Consider the following 18,602-nt stretch of genomic DNA (forward strand, 5'->3'; position numbering starts at 1 on the left):
TTGCTCAAATTGCCACAACTTTGGCCACTGGGACCTCTTTTCAGTTCGCCTCCCTTTGACACACACCCCTCCTTGCATGTGTTTCCTGGAGCTTCTGGCTCGTACTTTACACTCAGCCCTGGAATCAACCGTCTCTCCGAGGAGCCTTGCTGTGAGTTGGCGTGAAAGCGAGATCTGAAAGCCGGCTGTGTGCACAGCTACTACCACCGAGATGGTTTTTAAAGAAAAGAGGAGTCATCACTATAGATGGTTTGCATGAATCTCCTCGGGGCACAGGGATGACCTTTTGGAATAGAGACCACAATTCTCTGGGTTTTTTTCTTGGACAAAAATGATACGTAGCAAGTTAGAATAGATGACACAGGATAATTATGGCAAAAACGATTGTGCCCGGAAAACCATAAAGCTCGGCAGAAATGTAAGGTATTATGATTTTCATCAGCTTCAAGTGAGGCCCTGTGGGCTCCTAGACTCTGGTTCCAGGAGTCAGTTTGGCAACACACACTGAAGGGAGGGCCACTGAGAGTAGACTCATGTACCTAGTAATTCTTTCAGTCTTCTCTGATGTTTGGTCCTTTTAAAAACTCTGCCAGGGTAACACTTTGTGTCTCTACTGACATGACGGGAAGTAAAGTGGTTGAGTGTTCGCAACAGCCTCCTGGAATGCGAAAGTCTTGGACTTTAACCTTTCCTTCCCCCCACAAAATTCTTGGTGCAAAGGTTGAAGGGTAGAGCACAGGGAGTGCTCTAACCAGAGGCAGAAACACGACACTTACTGGGCATCGAGCTCACTGGGCTGCGGCGGGGACCTTTTCTCTCGGAACCACCATGACTCAGAATGATTATAAACTAAGTTGATAGCTTTACCACAAAAGTCTAAAGGAGCTCCTACAAAAACAGATGAAGGGAAACCTTATTGCTGATGGCTGGATGGCAGGCAGGCCTCTCCGATGTCAAGGGGAACAGTTAGGATGTGAGGTTAGAAACAACAAACCGCAGACTCCTGGGGATCGTGCAGGCCTCAGGGCTCACTCCACTGACATCTCCCATGTTCTAAGGAGCAGCTCGATCTCAAGTCAGAATTTAGAGGTCAACCGAGGAAGACGCGGGAGTCGGGAGGAGAGGCGGCACAGAGAGAGAATGAACTCTTGACGGTTTCGTTATCTGTAAAAATGGGGACCATCTGACCTGAGCTTTGGGGACTAAATCGGGCAGCGCAGCGGAAGGTATCGGCACGTAGCAGTTTCTGCAAATGTTAGTTGCTGCTGTTGTTGTCTTTCCTGATCATCGGAATGATAAATCTGAACCTAAAAACAGGGGCCATTCACCCAAGCTCGTAGAGGACATAAAACACAGAAATACGGCATGCAGAGGAAGCTGTGCGTGAGGACTCCCTCCGTCATCCACAAACTGCTGAAATCACGCAACTTCTATCCCGCGGGACCGAATCATTCCACCCTCGTGTCTGGTGTGGTGCGACACGATCGTGCTGCCCAGTGGGTACAAAACGGTGCTCCCTTGCTACGCACAAGCCTTCCTGCATGTTTGCGTTCTAGCAACCCGTACATTTTCTGGAACGGTTGTGATGGACACTGAACCCAAGGCACCCTAGAAGCATTCTAGTCTAGGCTTTGAAAAATAAGAAAACGAATGAAAATATCATGTTATCATCGTTTCTTTCCGGCAAAACCTTGACGTGCTCTTATTACTCAGAAATGGGGTACTTAACATAAACCAAAAAAACACTGGCGGGTAGGGGTAGCGTATGGCAAGAAGGGGAGAAAAACTCACCACCGGCAACTGAATACAAAGAGTTCAAGCTCAGCCCGGAATTCTTGGCAATTAAGAAAGCTGGTTTCCATCAGGTGTTGCCAAACAGTTGACTGGCGGGGGGCGGGAGGGGGGGTGTTAAGAAAACGAATGCTGTGCTTATAACCTGTATCTTTGCATGTGCCATGGATGTGTTTAAAGGCAGGTAAGGACATACGGAGGGAGGGGAAGTGACTTTCTCCTGGAAGCCAGAGCCAGCAAGGGCACATCCTAGTACAGTGGGCTGTGGTACCATGTGACCTCTTTTCTTCCCCGAGGGGGGACATGCCGTTTTAACTACTATTTAACCACTACGTTGTTTTCAAATGGCATTTGGAGTGTTGAGAGGAAACAACTATGGGTTCTGACTCTACCAAAGCCTCCTGTTGCCACGGTTGCACGACTTGGGATTTATTTCCCCCCGGGGCTCCCTCAGTCAGGGATAGAGTCCCTGACTCTATCGGGCGACACAGCCACTCCCTCGGGCTAGAGTCAGCACCGGGACAGGGCTGCGTGGCAGCACCCTTTAGCTGATGAATGGGGGGGGGGGGGGCGACCAGTGGGAGACAAGAAAGAGGAATGCTGTGTTCTCTGGGACTTCCTTCAGACCGGGCTCTGGCCACAAGGAGGCTCATCCGTCAGTGGGCCCAGAAAAGGTCAAGGGATTCAGAGCCGATGACGACTCATTCTAAACACAGCTCACCTGTGTGGTTTTTATTATTCAAAGGTCAAAAGCATGACATATTTGATTTCTGTGACTAGGTATCATTCGGAGAGCATCAGTACGAGGCAGAGGTATTCTGACTCTAAGGAATGGCCTGAAGTTCATCCGCCATAGAAGTCTTAAAGTAAGGAGGTTAACAAAGTTGTCATTTGGCCAGGGAGGAACGTCATTTGAAGGGAGGTCTTCTCCTCATCTTTTGCTACTTAATATAACTCTTTACGCTGACCTAGTAAGTAGTTAAATCACATATTTAATAAACACCTGGTAAAAATTACACTTCCAAACAGGAATAATGCCTCCCAGATCATTTAAGCTTTTACATCGCAACTCTTAACAATTTCACCAATCGCTACTCCTAGGGGTACACTAGTGTTCGGCTATGAGCCGTCCCCTAAGACATTCTGTTTTGGGGTACAGGCTGGCTGCATACAAGAAAATGAGAAGCCACTGCTGGTCTTGTCTTACAAATCCAACCCTATAAAGCGACGACAGGCGTAACTTCTCCGCACGTCCCCCATTCATCTTTGACATGTAACAAACCATGTGAATTAATGAGATCAGACAGAACCACATTAAGAAAAATATTGAGGTTTAAAAGCAGAACCATTCTATTGTTAACTGGAATCCGAACACTTTCTCATCCCTGGTTTGAACCACAATCTTGTTTTTCTCTCCCAAGTGTGCGAATTCCAGTGTGGAAAATATTAGGTTTCTTAACACAATGACGTTTCATATAAAGAGCAGAATTTTTAGAGAGGTTTCTTACAACATTCCTGGAGGCAGGGTAGACCAACACACCGGCCAAAAGACAAACAGAGAAAAGGATTTACTTTTTTTCCCCCTTTGACGGAACCATATGGAAGCTAATACTTATGTGCAGACACCATTTAGACCTTGGTCTCAAAAAAGGAGAAGCTGAGCACGGCTACTGCGAGAGTATACAGAAGAGAAAATCTACGGGAGAAAGCCACCCTGCAGCATCTCTTCTTGGAGCACAGTGGGCTTTTCATGCAGGACCACAAACCACTGGCTACAAGCACACAATTTAACCTCTTGGTGGCTTACTATCATGAGCCAAGCAATCTGCCTTTCACGCGGGTCCGTAGGAGACCCTTACCCCAGTGTCGTGTTCCGCAAACACGTGAAACAGCACAGACTGCCGACGACCTCGGTCTCTGCAGCCAGAAGTCACAGGTTCAAATCCTGACTGTTCTACTCACTGCCTCTAACATGGACCAAGGACAAGACTGTTTCAGCCTCGGTAAAATGGGAATAACCATCATTCCCACCTCCTAGGGTTGCTAGAAGATTGCATCAACCAACGCGTGCAAACCATTTTAAACCATTCCCTGGATGTGGCACAGTTCACGAAGGGCCAGTAAGGCTCAAGTGGGAACTGAGGCACCATCAGCGTGCCCTCTGCACCGCAGGACGGCTCCGAGGGCAGTGCACTGATGGAAGAGCAAAGCGTGGCTGTGGCGGACTTTTGTCATCACTGGTGCAGCGGGGCCCCATGAAACTGCAGGCTTTGCAGGCGGGCAGATTTGTTTTCTAAACCCGCGGCGGCATCGGGCGGATTGTGCCCACGAGAGCGCCCCGTCCCGGCGGAGCTGAAGGAGCGCGAGCCGCACAAGGACCCGATGTTCGTCTTCGCCTCTTCCGCGCCTGCCCTCCGCACAGGGCAACACAACACACAAGCACAGCGGTGCCCCGGGCAGAGTGAGCGCTCAGCAAGTACCCGCTGAACACACAGCTAAAGGGAAGGACCTGGGGCTCCGCGAACACCTGCAACAGGTGTTAGACCGAACAGATCTAGGCAAGGAAACCTTGACGTCAGACCCACTGCGACCATATTTCTCCAATGCTGGATGGGATTTCCTAAAAGCAATTTTTATCAGCTAGTTAGGGAGATCAGCTGCAAATAAAATTGTCAATACATTGAGATCCAATAACATTCACATGTTCCTTAAAATATTTGTGAGAACATTTTATGAAAACCCATGATGGTCACTTCCATTTACAACTAAATTTTCAGTGCAAATACTTAAATGAAAAAACGAACCTCCCAAATTACATAAGACAACAAGCACTGTAGTACCTCAAAGAGATTTACTTAGGTTCTAATTTTTCAATGGGTCAAAAAAAATGCCTTGGAATTTTTAGCAAAGGCATAGCTAAGCTTTCAGAAAAAGTTTACAGGACTTCTTTAAGCTAAAGAAATACACTGGGACCTATTAAAACCAATTTTTTTTGATAATTTATGACAAATTTATAAATTTCCTACATTTTAAAAGTTAAACCCTGGGGGCGCCTGGGTGGCGCAGTCGGTTAAGCGTCCGACTTCAGCCAGGTCACAATCTCACGGTCCGTGAGTTCGAGCCCCGCGTCGGGCTCTGGGCTGATGGCTCAGAGCCTGGAGCCTGTTTCCGATTCTGTGTCTCCCTCTCTCTCTGCCCCTCCCCCATTCATGCTCTGTCTCTCTCTGTCCCAAAAATAAAAAAATAAACGTTGAAAAAAAAAAATTAAAAAAAAAGTTAAACCCTGAAATTTTATCCTGGCATCTAAATACATCACAGTAACTAAAAATTAATTTGTTTGGGATACAATGAACTAGATACATGCTCAGAACAAAGGACACAGCTGACGCATCATCTCTAAAGGCCAAAAAAAAAAAAAGTACGGAGGAAATATGAAACAGCTTTCACTATAGGCGGCGCAAAAACATAACTCCAAGAGCTAATATTAAAACCTAACCCATAAAACGGGAGGGTGGTGAGGGGATGGGCGAAATCGATGAAGGGGACTGAGGTACCAACTGCCAGTTATGAAATAAATAAGTCACAGAGATGGAAAGTACAGCATAGGGAGTATAGTCAATAACACTGTAATAATAGTGTTCGGTGACCCATGGCAGCGACAATATGCTGGTGACCCTGACGTAATGTACAGACCTGCCCGATCACCGTGCTGTGCACCTGAAACTAATAGAACGTTGTGTGGCAACGTTAAATTATATTATAATTTAAAATATATATAACCCATAAAACCTTGAAAGAAAGAAGGTCGCACAGCAAAGTTCCCAATCCTCGTTTTGTTTTACCTTGCACCATGAGCATCGGTTCCTTGCCCCCGCCGTGTGCCAGCATCTCCCTGCGATAGCGCTCCCCTGCCGTCCTGGTGGGGGGAGAAGAAGAGACCGTTACAGGCACTGACACGGGCAGCCCGCCCAGCCCCCGGTCACCCGTGTCTTAGTTTCTTTCTCCAAATGAAGCCACGCTGACAGAAAAGCCGCCACCATGAGATAGCTCAGCCCTCGATTTTCCTGCTTCTAAACATCGAATTCCAATTTCTGAATTACTCTAATAAAGTCAAACTAGGTGTGAAATATTTACTGTAAAAGGAGAAGTGTATTTTTAGCTTTGTTTCACAGCAAGCAATCTCTCTTCAAAGAAAGGATTATTTCGTTTATGGATCATATACTAAGTGGAAGCTATCCTATTCTCCATCGTCTTTGGGATGATCTTAAAGTGAGGTTTTGGAATTATTTACGCTGAGATGAAACAGAGAGAGAAAAAATAAGACTGTGAAATAAAAGCGAAGGAGAACAAGCTGGCAGGAGAGGGTTAATTACACCCGGAGACCTTGGCTTAGGGTAACAGCTAATGGAACAGGAAACTGACTCTTGAGTATACAGGTGGAAAGGGCAAAGTTCAGAACGGCCCGTCTGTATCTTCTGATGCTCTTTGTCTGCTGGATTCTGCAGGGAACACCGTCTGTGATGATACTCGCAGGCAGATTTTGGAGAACTTTTATAGATAGAAATTCTCCAACTTAATGGCACCCGGACACAAGGCTATTTAGAGCTACTTTTGTGTATTATGGAAAATGCAATTCCTTTAATGCCAGATGACTGACACCCACGATGACGTAAGTTACATAAATCATGATGTTTTCATTGCGCTATTTCTGGAGCATCTTTGCATAGGGCAATTTTGCAAACGTGGTTTCTAATCAGAATTTCTGATAGTGTCACAGTATCCAACATAGGTTGATGTCAAACACGAAGTGGCTGCTAAGCCAAAGCGTGTCCTGAATTAGGAAACATGGACAGAAGGCTGGGCCCACCCAGGGAGGGGACGGGGTGGCTGAGAGGCCCTGCCTGACCTCTGACCTGGGGGAGGGGTGTACCTCCTCCTGGCCCCTGGCTTTCTGGTGAGGCATCCAGTCTGGTGATTTTTTTTTAGGAGTGGGATCAAAAAGGATCTTTTGACATAGGTAAGAAATTTTCTAGCCTTATGAGTATTTTTACTAGCTTACTTTTACATGTCTATAAAAGTGTGGCAAACTACATGTCTAGGCAAGCATGCATACATAAACAAGATATAAATGCAAGAAATATATGTACTTAATAGTATGTGGTCTTCTAGTAAAGTGCAGTTCCTTTAAACAAGGTAATATTTTGCCTGTTTATAGAAATCTCCAGTGAAGAATCGTAATTGCCCGAAATGACTTATTATAGTCAATTCTGGCTTTCGGTCTTTTGAAAATAACAAATTCTGAAGAGCAGACCGAATGTCTGCAGCATGCAAAGGGCAGGAGACAAAAGAACATGTGGCTACGAAGCTGCAAAACATTTCAACATTCTACGACATCAGACTCAAGTTCCAAAGACTTTGGAACTGAATGTGATTGTTAGATGCTACGAAAATCCCAACCTGCATCAAGCTGCATGAAAAGCTGGACTTGTGCAGGAGACGGGGAGGGGGAGGGGGCTGGGAATCAGCAGACCTGTTTTATCATCTCACTCCAGTCTGAACTGTGAGGCCTCGGACAAACCACTTGCCCTCTCTGAGCCTCAGTTTCCTCTCGTAAGAAGTACGTGCTCTGCCAGGACAACCGTGAATGCAAACTAACGCGCCGTACGGAAAATTTCAGGGCACTCCGAAAATCCAAGGTGCCATTCATCTTCAACCACATGAAAGCGGTGAAGACACCAGTCATCATCCACGGCTGCCTGACAGGTGTTTGGAGATGCGTCTGTGTGGTGAGGAGACAAGATGTTTTAAACGAGTATGAGACCAGATCATCATTCGTGGTTTGCTTTCAAGGAAGCACCTTCCAGGGACTCTGAGACCAGAACTCAACTTCCCCAAGGCTGCGGTCGAGAAGCATCCTGTGGAGGCCCACTGGGGGCACGACAGGATACTCCTGTGCTTCTGATCCTGGGGATGCGGGGCTGCCCAGCCCAGACCCCGCTCTCCGTCCTCTTCCAGCCCGCCGCCACCTCGCACGGCCTGTCTCCACGGCAGGGAAGGGGTTGGGCATCGTACGTCCCTACCTGAAATCCACCTACCCGGATTCCCTCACTGAATCGCTACAGGCTCCCGCGGTCACCAGCTAGCCCGAGGCCCGAGACTCAGCCCACAGTCATGTTCGTGAGCCTTCCGCTGAGTCGGCCGCGGATTCTCCCGTCTGAACCACTGCCCATCCCGACGGTGGAAATGGTGAGCGAGGCTACTCGAGAGGGCACCCAGGAGGCAGGCCGCGGGAAGCGATGCGGGGCAGGGGTTCTGCAGTTACCGATACTAAGTGGCGGTCAGCGGCCCCCGTGAAGGGGAGCTGTGGAGGAGCCGTCAGGGGAGCGGGTCCCCTTCCTCACACCGCCACCGTCTTCCGCGGGGAGAAAGCGTTCCAAAGTCGGGCAAAGGGGGAACCTTCCGGAGCAAAGTGGACCCTGGCGTCGAGAGTCAACGCTTCCAATGGTGCTGCTCCCAAATGGCTGAGAGTAGCGAGTCCTTCGTTGGGCAACAAAGAGGAAATCACGTGTTCCGTGTGACTGACTCCTCGGAAGCTTGTGCCGAAAACAAGGAAGGCCGTCTCAAGTAACGGGAAGCACAGAGCAGTGGGGAACAGACAACAAGACAGGCTGGAACAGCCACACAAACCCACAGGGGACGCACGGCAACACAGCAGTCCAGGCCCACTCTGGAGGCGCAAAGAGCCCTCACGCAGAGGTCCCTGCGGGCGTGACAGGAGGGTGCCACACCATCGCCGGTGTGCGACAGCCGTGAGTGCTGCGGGGCGAGGTGGAGGCTCGGGGCCCGGCCCCGTCTCGGGCAGTCGGTCGGAAGGGCCTGGCAGTGGCCTGCACCGCGGGCCAAGCGGCTGAGGTTCCTGGCCTGGCTTCAGACGCAGGGGCGTGGCAGATTACTGGTGTCAGAGAAGAATTCCTCCCCCTCGTTACCTGTTAAAAGGGTCTCGTCGAAAACACTCCTTCCAGACCATGGAAGCTACCGCCCTGGACATGAGGTAAGAGTAATACTTGGCACCGTAGCCCACGAGGTGGCTGAATCGAAGCTGCCAGGCCTGCCAACACGGAAACAGCACAGGAAATAATTACGTCTTTGTATCTCCAGGTATCACGCACCAGAACGCAATGGGAGCACAGGAGGAAATCCGCAAATGTCTGCATTTAAATTTAACCCTCGAGGGCCACGTCGCTCACCATATTAACATTTTTCCATATTTTATACACTGTTATGGACTGAAGGGTGCCCCCCCGCCCCAAAATTCGTATGTCGAAGCCCCCACCCCGATGCCGCAGAATGTGACTGTATTTGGAGATAGAGCCTTTCTTTTAAAAGGGTGGCTAAGCTAAAATGGGGCTAATGCAGGGGGACCAGAGTCCTTCTAAGAAGGGAGAGACACCAGGGTGGGCTCAGAGGAAAGACCACGTGAGGACATGGCCAGAAGGCGGTCGTCTGCAAGCCGAGGGGAGGAGCCTTGAGGAAAGCAAACCTGACACGCTGAACCGTTTTGTACAAGTTCGTCACTGCTGGGGCTCAGCTCTGTGACAGACGTGGAAAGCGGGCAGCCCGAGCTCAGCAGGACAAGTGAGGATCGCGGAGGGGCTGGGCTTTCACACCCGTCGTGGCCTGCGGATGCCTGGTCATCCACGCCAGAGGGAACCATGGGTCTGGCTCTGAGTGCCTCCGTGCTTTTTGAGGACAATCGTGTAGCTCTTATAAGAAAGGCCGTGTGAGTTTTCATGGAAGAGTGCCCTCCCACTGGAAAATTCTCTTCCTGCCAATACCGTTCTTTCTTGGGACCTAAAAGCTAAAACACCTACCTCCTGATTGGTCAGTAGGAGGAAGGGTATCCAAGTGCCAACGCATAAACTTACCAGGCCATACTCACGGTGACATCACGACGACAAAAGCTAGAATTCTAAAAACTGTCCTCAAAAGACGGATTTGTGACTTAAACATGACATCCACTGTCTTCTAATGTATGCTTTAGTTGAACATTAAAACTTTTTGAGGAAAAAAAAAAACTGCAGCCCACGTATTTTTTAAAGATGTAACCAAAAAACTAAGCCTTATTCATGACTGACAGATGGATATGTTATACTTTCATTTGTAATTTTTCAACAAAGGCATAATTGATATATTACAGAAGTTTTAGGTATACAACATAATGATTTGCTATTTGTATATATTGTGAAATGATCACCACAGTAAAGCCTAGAAGCCTGTTTTTTTTTTCTTAAACTAAGATAGTCATTAACAAATCTTTTAATTCCCTGGAAAATAAAGTATAAACTGTAATCCTTACCGCAAACCTATAAGCTAGATAAGCAAATTCTACCTGATTGAGAACAAACATTGAGAACACAGACAGTTCCTTGATCACAGTGTGTGGCAAATTTTCGAACATCGTCTAAGTCTTGTATCTACTCCACAGGGGCTTATGATGAGGTCCCAGTGCTAGTTATTCTCTGGGCGTGTCCGACACTTTCAGACAAATAGTCTGCCTGGATTGGGCAAAGGAGCTGTTACAAAAGAGGGTGTGCTAACGTGACATTGTCAGCTATGCTTCGATGTTTTAGCAGCACTTAAAAAAAGGAAGAGCACAAATATGGAAAATGGCCAATGGGAAAAAAAAAGGAAGGTACGCTGAGGCGTCCCAACTAATTTTGAACGTGAGGATACCATGGCAGAGAGAAACAGCTACCCTCCGTATCCACTCTCCCCATTTTTCAAAATGGCTATGCTGGGAAGTAAAGTGAGCACCTTGTGAGTCACGTTCTTAAAGGAAACAGATGTGCCCCTTGCTCCTGAGGTCTGTCACGTCGGGCCATCTGTGAAGGTGAGCCCCCCGCGAGGGGGAGCTGGAAGCCGGGAGCGTGGTCTCGGACTCCACGTGGCCACCACCAGCACCGGGGGGGTGCGTTCACGAGGCTGCTGCCTGGGGTCTGTTACAGTCACCGGACCTGGATCCTTCCTAGCTTGCCCCAGGCACAGGTGCCAGCAGCATAACAACATGAAGGGCAGCTGGACTGAGGCCCAAAGGCTCAACTGTGGCCTCGCCCCGGATGGGAGAGAGTGACTGCACGCTGTCCAGTCAACAGGTACCCTCGGGGGGACGTGGGGGACATGGAAAATTCAGACAGGCTACCTTTCGCATCCCGTTTCTGTGCAAGGGGTGTTGAAATTGAAGGCAAATTGTCAAGGACCATCTATGGGTCAAAATCCATTACGATAAACTTTGAGTGACTAAAGTTTGAGTCAAAGGGTTAGGTCTTTCAGAGTTCAATTATAACCCATACAGTTCTGGATACTCTGTCTTATTAAAAAAAGGGGAGGGTCTATGTCAATTTTTGTGGTATGCTGGCATCTTAATGGGCCACTGGTAATCTTTCTCACATGAAGCCGCTGGGATGCGATGATATCTTTCGTAACGGAGTACGGCCTGCTGTTTTAATCTGGCTCTTATGCGATGGATTATATAAGCCTTTCTCAAGGTGGAAGTCTCGAGATCAGAAGCACACAATTTAAGGTGCCCCGTCTGAAGCTTCTTCTCGGTGATCTGCCGTAACTAGTTCGGTAGCCTTTGTAATGCAGAGCCAAGTTTAATTTTGTTTCGATTCCAGCTGGATACGCTTTCGTGTTGCCTTGAATGCAGGCCTACTTCCATAAAGGCATCTGATTTGGGCCAAGGGATTTCTAAGTTCGTTCACGTTATCAGCTCATAACTGAGTCCTCACATAAACAGAGTAATAAAAATCAGACCTTTCGGAAGCGTAGAAAGAGACATCGGGATGCGTGCAATCCCGATGCGTGCAATTCCTGAGCTGTCACGGTGTCTGCTGAACAGCAACATGCCCGCCGGGATGCAGATGCTCTGGCACAACACACACCTCGTCCCGTCTTGTCCTTTAATTACAGGCTTGAGTCCGGTACTACACCCTTCTCATACCGAAACATTTCACACGCCAAAGAAATTGCACCCACCTGCCACCTTTCATCAGAGGCCTGCACGTTTATGGTAGACTAAGACCTAGGGTTCCACTGCTGTTTGACCACAAATAGTGAATTCCTGCTGATTCAACCTCATATTAAGACCTTATTATAATTTCACTCATTCATCAGGAAAAGGAAAAGGCAGCATTTCATTTTAAGCTCAGGAGTTAACGATATGACTCTCCCTTTGAAGTCGAATGTTTCATGTCCTAAGGGACAAGGTCAGATGGACAGAAGTTTCTACCCTTCCTTTGAAGTGTAATGTGCGGATCTGGTCTTAAAAACCAAGGGCACCAACCCCTTCGCTGCTTCTCTTTTATTCTGTGCAGACCTTCTTCTAACCCTGCCCCTGTCCCACGGCTTGGTTATGACAAACCTCTTGGTCAGACACGCCCAGGGATCCCACATAAAAGACAGGAACGTGGAGCAGGTGAAGAGGGAGTGTTCCAGGAACTCTGTGGAAACCGTCACTTGCTTTAGAACTCAGGGAAGCGGGGCCCTTTGAGGCTTCTCATTCGCTGTAGCTCCTTCCTAACAGCGCAACTTTCCTCCGTCCGAGTTAGAGACCGGACCGGGAGGCCAGGAACGGAAACAACAAAGCATCTGGTGACCTACTGTCTCAGTTTCGAACCCAGAAGAGGGGCTAGTGCAGAGTAAGCACTCATCAACTACACGTTAAATGTTCAATGACTGAACTAATCACCTCTTAAAAAAGTTTTTTTTAATATTTATTTTTGAGAGACAGAGTGTGAGCGGGGGAGGGGCAGAGAGCGAGGGAGACACAGAATCCCAAGCAGGCTCCAGGCTCCGAGCTGTCAGCACAGAGCCGACGTGGGGCTCGAACTCACAAACCTCGAGATCGTGACCTGACTGGAAGTCGGACGCTTAACCACCAGAGCCCCCCCCCCCACCGGCACCCCTCATTTCTCTTAATTATACTCTCAGCACACCATTTCTTCATTTCTAGCTATATGTGTATAAACGTATTTAGCTAAAATTTATTTTAAAACAATCTTTATCGGTGACATTCGAAGTTGCATGAGCACAGGGAGCGACACCCATCGCCTCCTTGGTGTGTGCCGTACGAACCGAGATTTCCTTCAGAGCAAAGACCACAGTGCTGTGTCTACGTCTGAGCTCAGCACGGCATGGGGACCATGAAAGGAAATCAACAGCTGTCTGCTGGCTGGCCGAATGGATGGACAGATGGACAGGTACTAAAGGCTTCGTTTAGGGTGATGCTCAATGTTCCTGAAAAATTAGCCTTTGATTGCAAGGAGGAGGCGAGGAACAACATTTATATCACAAACAAGAGGATATCACAGAGCTAAAAGCAAATGTTGGATCTCATGCTGACTATTAATAGTAGGTTTTTTTTACCTACATTTTTTTTTTACTATTATCTGAAAAATGACATAAGATTTTTGAGGCTAATTTCAACACCAGATCTCCAGGTCTGGACTCTGTGTAGTGTTTTGTCTTCACGGACAGACCATTCTGACTTTTCACATGAGGCACAATCTTGCTGGTTTGTGGAGGAGCTCTTAGGGTATCAAATCTGTGCCATCCCAAAGTGTTTATTTGGCCGCCAAGGAAAGCAGAAGGACATATTTTCCCATCTGCCTTCTCATGTTTATATTCTCTCTTAAGGTATGCATACGTATACATTTTCCATGAATCAATGTAGACTAGTTTTTCTAGTTTGATAAAAACTCCCTATGGACACTTTACCAGAACCTGAGAAATGATAGTGCCAAACAAACTAGAATTCTCCATTTGAAATACAAAGGAATTTAAATTTTTTTAAATCTTTATCTTAGAGAGAGAGAGAGAGAGAGAGCGCGCGCGAGCAGGGAGGGGGCAGAGAAACAGGGAGACACGGGATCCGAAGCAGGCTCCAGGCTCTAAGGTATCAGCATGGAGCCCGACGCGGGCTCAGACCCACGAACCGTGAGATCATGACCTGAGCTGAAGTCAGACGCTTAACTGACTGAGCCACCCAGGAGCCCCAATACGAGGTGATTTTATTTTTATTTTTTAAATTTTTTAAATTTTTAATTTTTTTTTTACTTTTTAGGTATTTCAGCTATACGAGGTGATTTTAAATGAAACACAGCTATCGTGCTTGACACACCCCCAGGTAGTCCCTATGTTCCCATTCATGCCTTAGGGAAACATCCTCCCCTTGAGTGTGGGCAGGACGTGTGCCTTGCTTCTAACCAACAGACTATGGCAACGGCAATGGGATGTCACCCTCATCGTGAGTTGTGTTAGACACAATGTCTCGTCTGATGAGCAGACTCTAGAAACTCTCCGTGGTGGCCTGAGGAACTCAGCGGCTATGTTGGGGAAGCCCATCCGGCAGGAAGCCAGGTGAAGCCTCTAGGATCTGGGAGGAAGGATTTCAGACACAGGGGTGGCCTCTCGGGCAGCACGGTGTCCTACAGTTGACGGCAAGAAGTTGGGGCCCTGGGTCCCACCACTGCAAAGACACGAACGCTGCCACTGACCTGGACCAAGTGGTCAGGCCCCAGCTAAGCCTGCAGCCAGCCGACCCCTTGGCTGTGGGCTTGTGAAGACCCCGGGCACAGGACGCAGCCACGCTGTGCTCTGCCTCCTGATGCACAGAAACTGCGAGTGCACTGGTTTGAGCCAGCAAGCCTGCGGTAATCTGGTCCACAGCAACAGAAAGCGTGCGTCACTATTTATACCAGAAAGTGAGAGCTGTACTCAGAAACGCCGCTGAGAGGAACTAAGAAAACATGGAAGGGATACCTATATTTATCAAGTGTCTCTTCAACAAAATGTTGTGAGAGTGCCGTCTTCAGAGTGATTTCATTAATTTTCATGAATAGTTATGTTTTACAAATAGGATCAAGCAAGAGTGATTTGGTGGAGGCCATGGGCGCAGATGGTTGAAGAGCCCCTCCTCATTCCCCTCTTCCTCCTAGGAACAGAACCACACCCCTTCCTTAATGTGTCTGAGCAAGGCTGAGACGGCCGAGACGCCATCTCCCAGGCTTACATTCGAGCAAGCACAGGTGACTGGAAGAAATGTGTACACCCATGGCCTTCGAAACAAAGTGGTTCATTCTCCTCCTCCTCTTTCCCCCAGCCTTGAGAAGTGAACACCAGCCACCGCCTCAGACCCTGACTGAAGCTGTGTTGAGGGACCACCAGCCCAACAGCCCTATCTGCCCATCCTTGCCTTGTCAGGCGGGAGGAAACGAACTCTACCGTATTGAGGTCACTGTATTTTGTATTTCCAGCTGATGACCACCGAATCCAAAGCCAGGGGTCTTTCTAAATTCAAAGCACATGCTCTCGGGCTGTTCCATACCACACATCCTAAAGTATCAGATTATGGGACCTACTTGCTTTCCACAAATGGGATAATTATAATCACCCTGATTTCAAACTCTGGACCCTTAAATCATATTCCTATGCATGATTTGTGTGTATTTGACACCTATGACTTAGAACTTAATGTCTATCGTACTAGCTTAAACACATCAAAACATACCACACAGCTACTTTTATAGCTAAAAAGGAAAGACCTTTACAAGTGATAGTAAGTGCTACAATTAAGTTACAATGTTAACACTGCTGGACTTGGGGAGGCCTCTGGGACCTACGAGTCGCTTGACAGCCAGGGGAAAGCCGTCTCATGTATATTAATACTAAACCTAAGTATAATAATAAGAGTAAGTTAAAACGTTAACACTGCTCTCCGATACGTAAAAATATTTATCCACATTACATAAGTCCTTCTCCATACGACCGTTCAAACCTGAATAATTTCCCAAAGTGCCATTATGAGAATTTTCTAACCCCAAAAAGACTCCTATGCCATATGTGTGTGTTTATGACACAAATCCTAATGACAACTAGAAGAAATTTTCTGTGCTCGTGGCAGAATTCTGGCGTATTTTAAGGAGACAAGACCGTGTCAGAAGAAAAAAAAAGTCATTCCTAACAAATGGACCAAAGGTCTTCAGGCAGTGAACACTAACATCAGGCAGACCATTACGGATGCACCAAATATTAACTAGGAGTGCGTCTCTTCAGTATGCCAACCTCAATTATCAGTTTTATTTATAGGTGGTCATTGCGGGGGATAAAGCTTTCACCAAACAAAAACAACATCCCTGGAAATGCTGGACTGTGCCTATCAAAGTCAGTCTATTGGCAGAGAAAAGGTGTAACTGATTCAAATGTTTAAGTTGTTAAAGTGTTCGTTAGATGAAATACGGGCGGTGACGTTAATCTAAGTAAATGAGATAATAAATGAAAAACAACAAGCATGGAACTGGAACCAAGACAGGCTAGCTTTCTTCTTCTTCTTTTTTTAAAATTTTTTAAATGTTTATTCATTTTTGAGAAAGAGAAACAGAGTGCAAGTGGGGGAGGGGCAGAGAGGAAGACACAGAATCTGAAGCAGGCTCCAGGCTCCGAGCTGTCAGCACAGAGCCCGACGCGGGGCTCAAACTCACGGACCGTGAGATCATGACCTGAGCTGAAGTCGGATGCTTAACTGACTGAGCCACCCAGCCACCCCTAGCTTTTTTCTTCTGAATGAAAGCTCTTTAACACTGCTTCTCCCCTTGCCTCTACCGTCTCAAGAGAAAAAGTAGGTTCCTCTCCACTCTAAAGGAACCCAGGGTCAAGTAATGAGGACTGCCATGAAATAGGAGGGCTTCTGTGATCAGGAGGGCACCCAGGAGAGCAAGAGGGACCCCTGTAGGAACAAGACACCATCTCTGGTGTTAATACAGCCACCAAAAGAAGAGGGATGTTGAAACACCAAAACGAAAACCAGAAACCTGACAAAAATGGCAATAGTAATTCCATACCTATCGATAATTCCTTTAAATGCAAATGGACTGAATTCTTCAATTAAAAGACACAGAGGGGCACCTGGGTGGCTCAGTTGGTTAAGCATCTGACTTCGGCTCAGGTCATGATCTCACGGTTCGTGACTTTGAGCCCTTCATTGGGACCTCTGCTGTCAGTACAGAGCCCACTTCAGATCCTCTGTCCTGCTCTCTCTCTCTGCCCCTCCCCTGCTTGCACTTTGTGCGTCTCTCTCAAAATAAATAAGTAAACTTAAAAAATAAAAATAAAAACAAAAAAGACACAAGGTGACTGGCTGGATTTTTTTTTTTTTTTTTTTGAGAGAGACCCAATTATATGCTGCTGACTAAAAACTCACTTCAGCTTTAAGAACACACAAAGGCCTAACGCGAAGGGATGGGAAAAGATATTCCATGTAAATGGGAAGCACAAGAGAACAGGGATAGCTACACTCACATCAGAAAAAATAAACTTAAGACAAAACAGTAACAGAGACAAAGAAGGTGATTACTTAACGTCAACAGAGTCAATTCATCAAGAAGACAGAACAGTTGTAAATATACATGTACCCAACATGAAAGCACCTCAATACGTTAAGCAAATACTAATAACCATTCGGAAGACTAAAACACACAACCATACAATAAGAGCAGGGAACTTCAATACCTGACTTTCAATAATGGACAGATCACCCGGACAGAAAATCCACAGAGAAACTTTAGACTTGAACCATACCTTAGATCAAATGGTCCTAACAGACATATATATACAGAACATTCCAGGAAAGCCTAGGGGGCTCAGTCAGTTAAGTGTCCAACTTTTTGATTTCGGCTTGGTCATGATCTCACGGCTGGTGAGTTCAGGCCCCACGTTGGGCTCTGTGCTGACAGCAGGGAGCCTGCTTGGGATTCTCTCTCTCTCTCTCTCTCTCTCTCTCTCTCTCTCTCTCTCCCCTTCTCTCTCTGCCCCTCCCCCACTCACGCTGTCTCAGTCTCCCTGAAAATACATAAACTTAAAAAAACCATTTAGAACATTCCATCCAACAACAGCGGAATACATATTCTTCTCAAGCACACACAAAACATTCTCTAGCATCGGTTGCACGATAGGCCACAAAACAAGTTGTACTAAATTTAGGAAGACTGAAATCATACCAAATATCTGTTCTGACCACAATGGCATGAAATTAGATGTCAATAACAAGAAGAAAGATTGAAAACTCATAAAGATGTGGAAATTAAACAACACACTTCTGAACAACTACCAGGTCAAAGAAGAAACCAAAAGGAAAAATCAAAAACTCTCTTGAGACACAAGAAACTAAAACTCTACCAAATGTAAATCTATGGGATACTGCAAAAGCAGGTTGAAGATGGAGAACCTCAAAAAAGAAAGAAAAAAAAATCAACCAAATTTATACCTTAAGGAACTAGAAAAAGAGGAACAAACTAAGCCCAAAGGTAGCAGAAGGAAGGAAATAACAAAGATCGGAGTGGAAACAGATGAAATAGTGACTAAAAAGACCATAGAAAACATCAGTGAAACTAAGAGCTGTTTTTTTTTTTTAATTTTTTTTTTTTGTTAATGTTTATTTATTTTTGAGACAGAGAGAGACAGAGCATGAGCAGGGGAGGGGCAGAGAGAGAGGGAGACACAGAATCCGAAACAGGCTCCAGGCTCCGAGCCGTCAGCACAGAGCCCGACGCGGGGCTCGAACTCACGAACTGTGAGATCATGACCTGAGCCGAAGTCAGACGCTTAACCGACTGAGCCACCCAGGCGCCCCGAGCTGTTTTTTTTTTTAATAAACAAAATAGATGAACCATTATCCAGATGTACCAAGAAAGAAAGTGAAAAGATAAAAATTAGTAATATTAGAAATGAAAGAAGACATTACAACTGATACCACAGAA

General features: G+C 46.7%; 1 protein-coding gene across 5 annotated transcripts in view; it reads right to left on the bottom strand.

The window, feature by feature from the left end:
• Positions 1–18,602, bottom strand: part of MIPEP (mitochondrial intermediate peptidase) — a 164,773-nt gene that overhangs the window by 20,416 nt on the left and 125,755 nt on the right. For 2 of the 5 annotated variants that reach the window (XM_040448037.1, XM_040448035.1), the window contains 2 exons: positions 8,778–8,899; positions 5,634–5,707 (listed from right to left, as the gene is read on the bottom strand). The exons of 1 other annotated variant lie outside the window; for it this stretch is intronic. In XM_040448037.1, coding sequence (XP_040303971.1) covers positions 5,634–5,707; positions 8,778–8,899 — 196 coding nt within the window. Of the gene's footprint in view, positions 1–5,633; positions 5,708–8,777; positions 8,900–18,602 lie in introns of those variants that run through there. 2 more of the 5 variants (XM_040448036.1, XR_005782262.1) reach the window with 2 other exon arrangements.

Source organism: Herpailurus yagouaroundi, unplaced genomic scaffold (genome assembly GCF_014898765.1).
Source record: "Herpailurus yagouaroundi ecotype Mexico unplaced genomic scaffold, PumYag 197, whole genome shotgun sequence".
Classification (NCBI taxonomy): domain Eukaryota; kingdom Metazoa; phylum Chordata; class Mammalia; order Carnivora; family Felidae; genus Herpailurus; species Herpailurus yagouaroundi.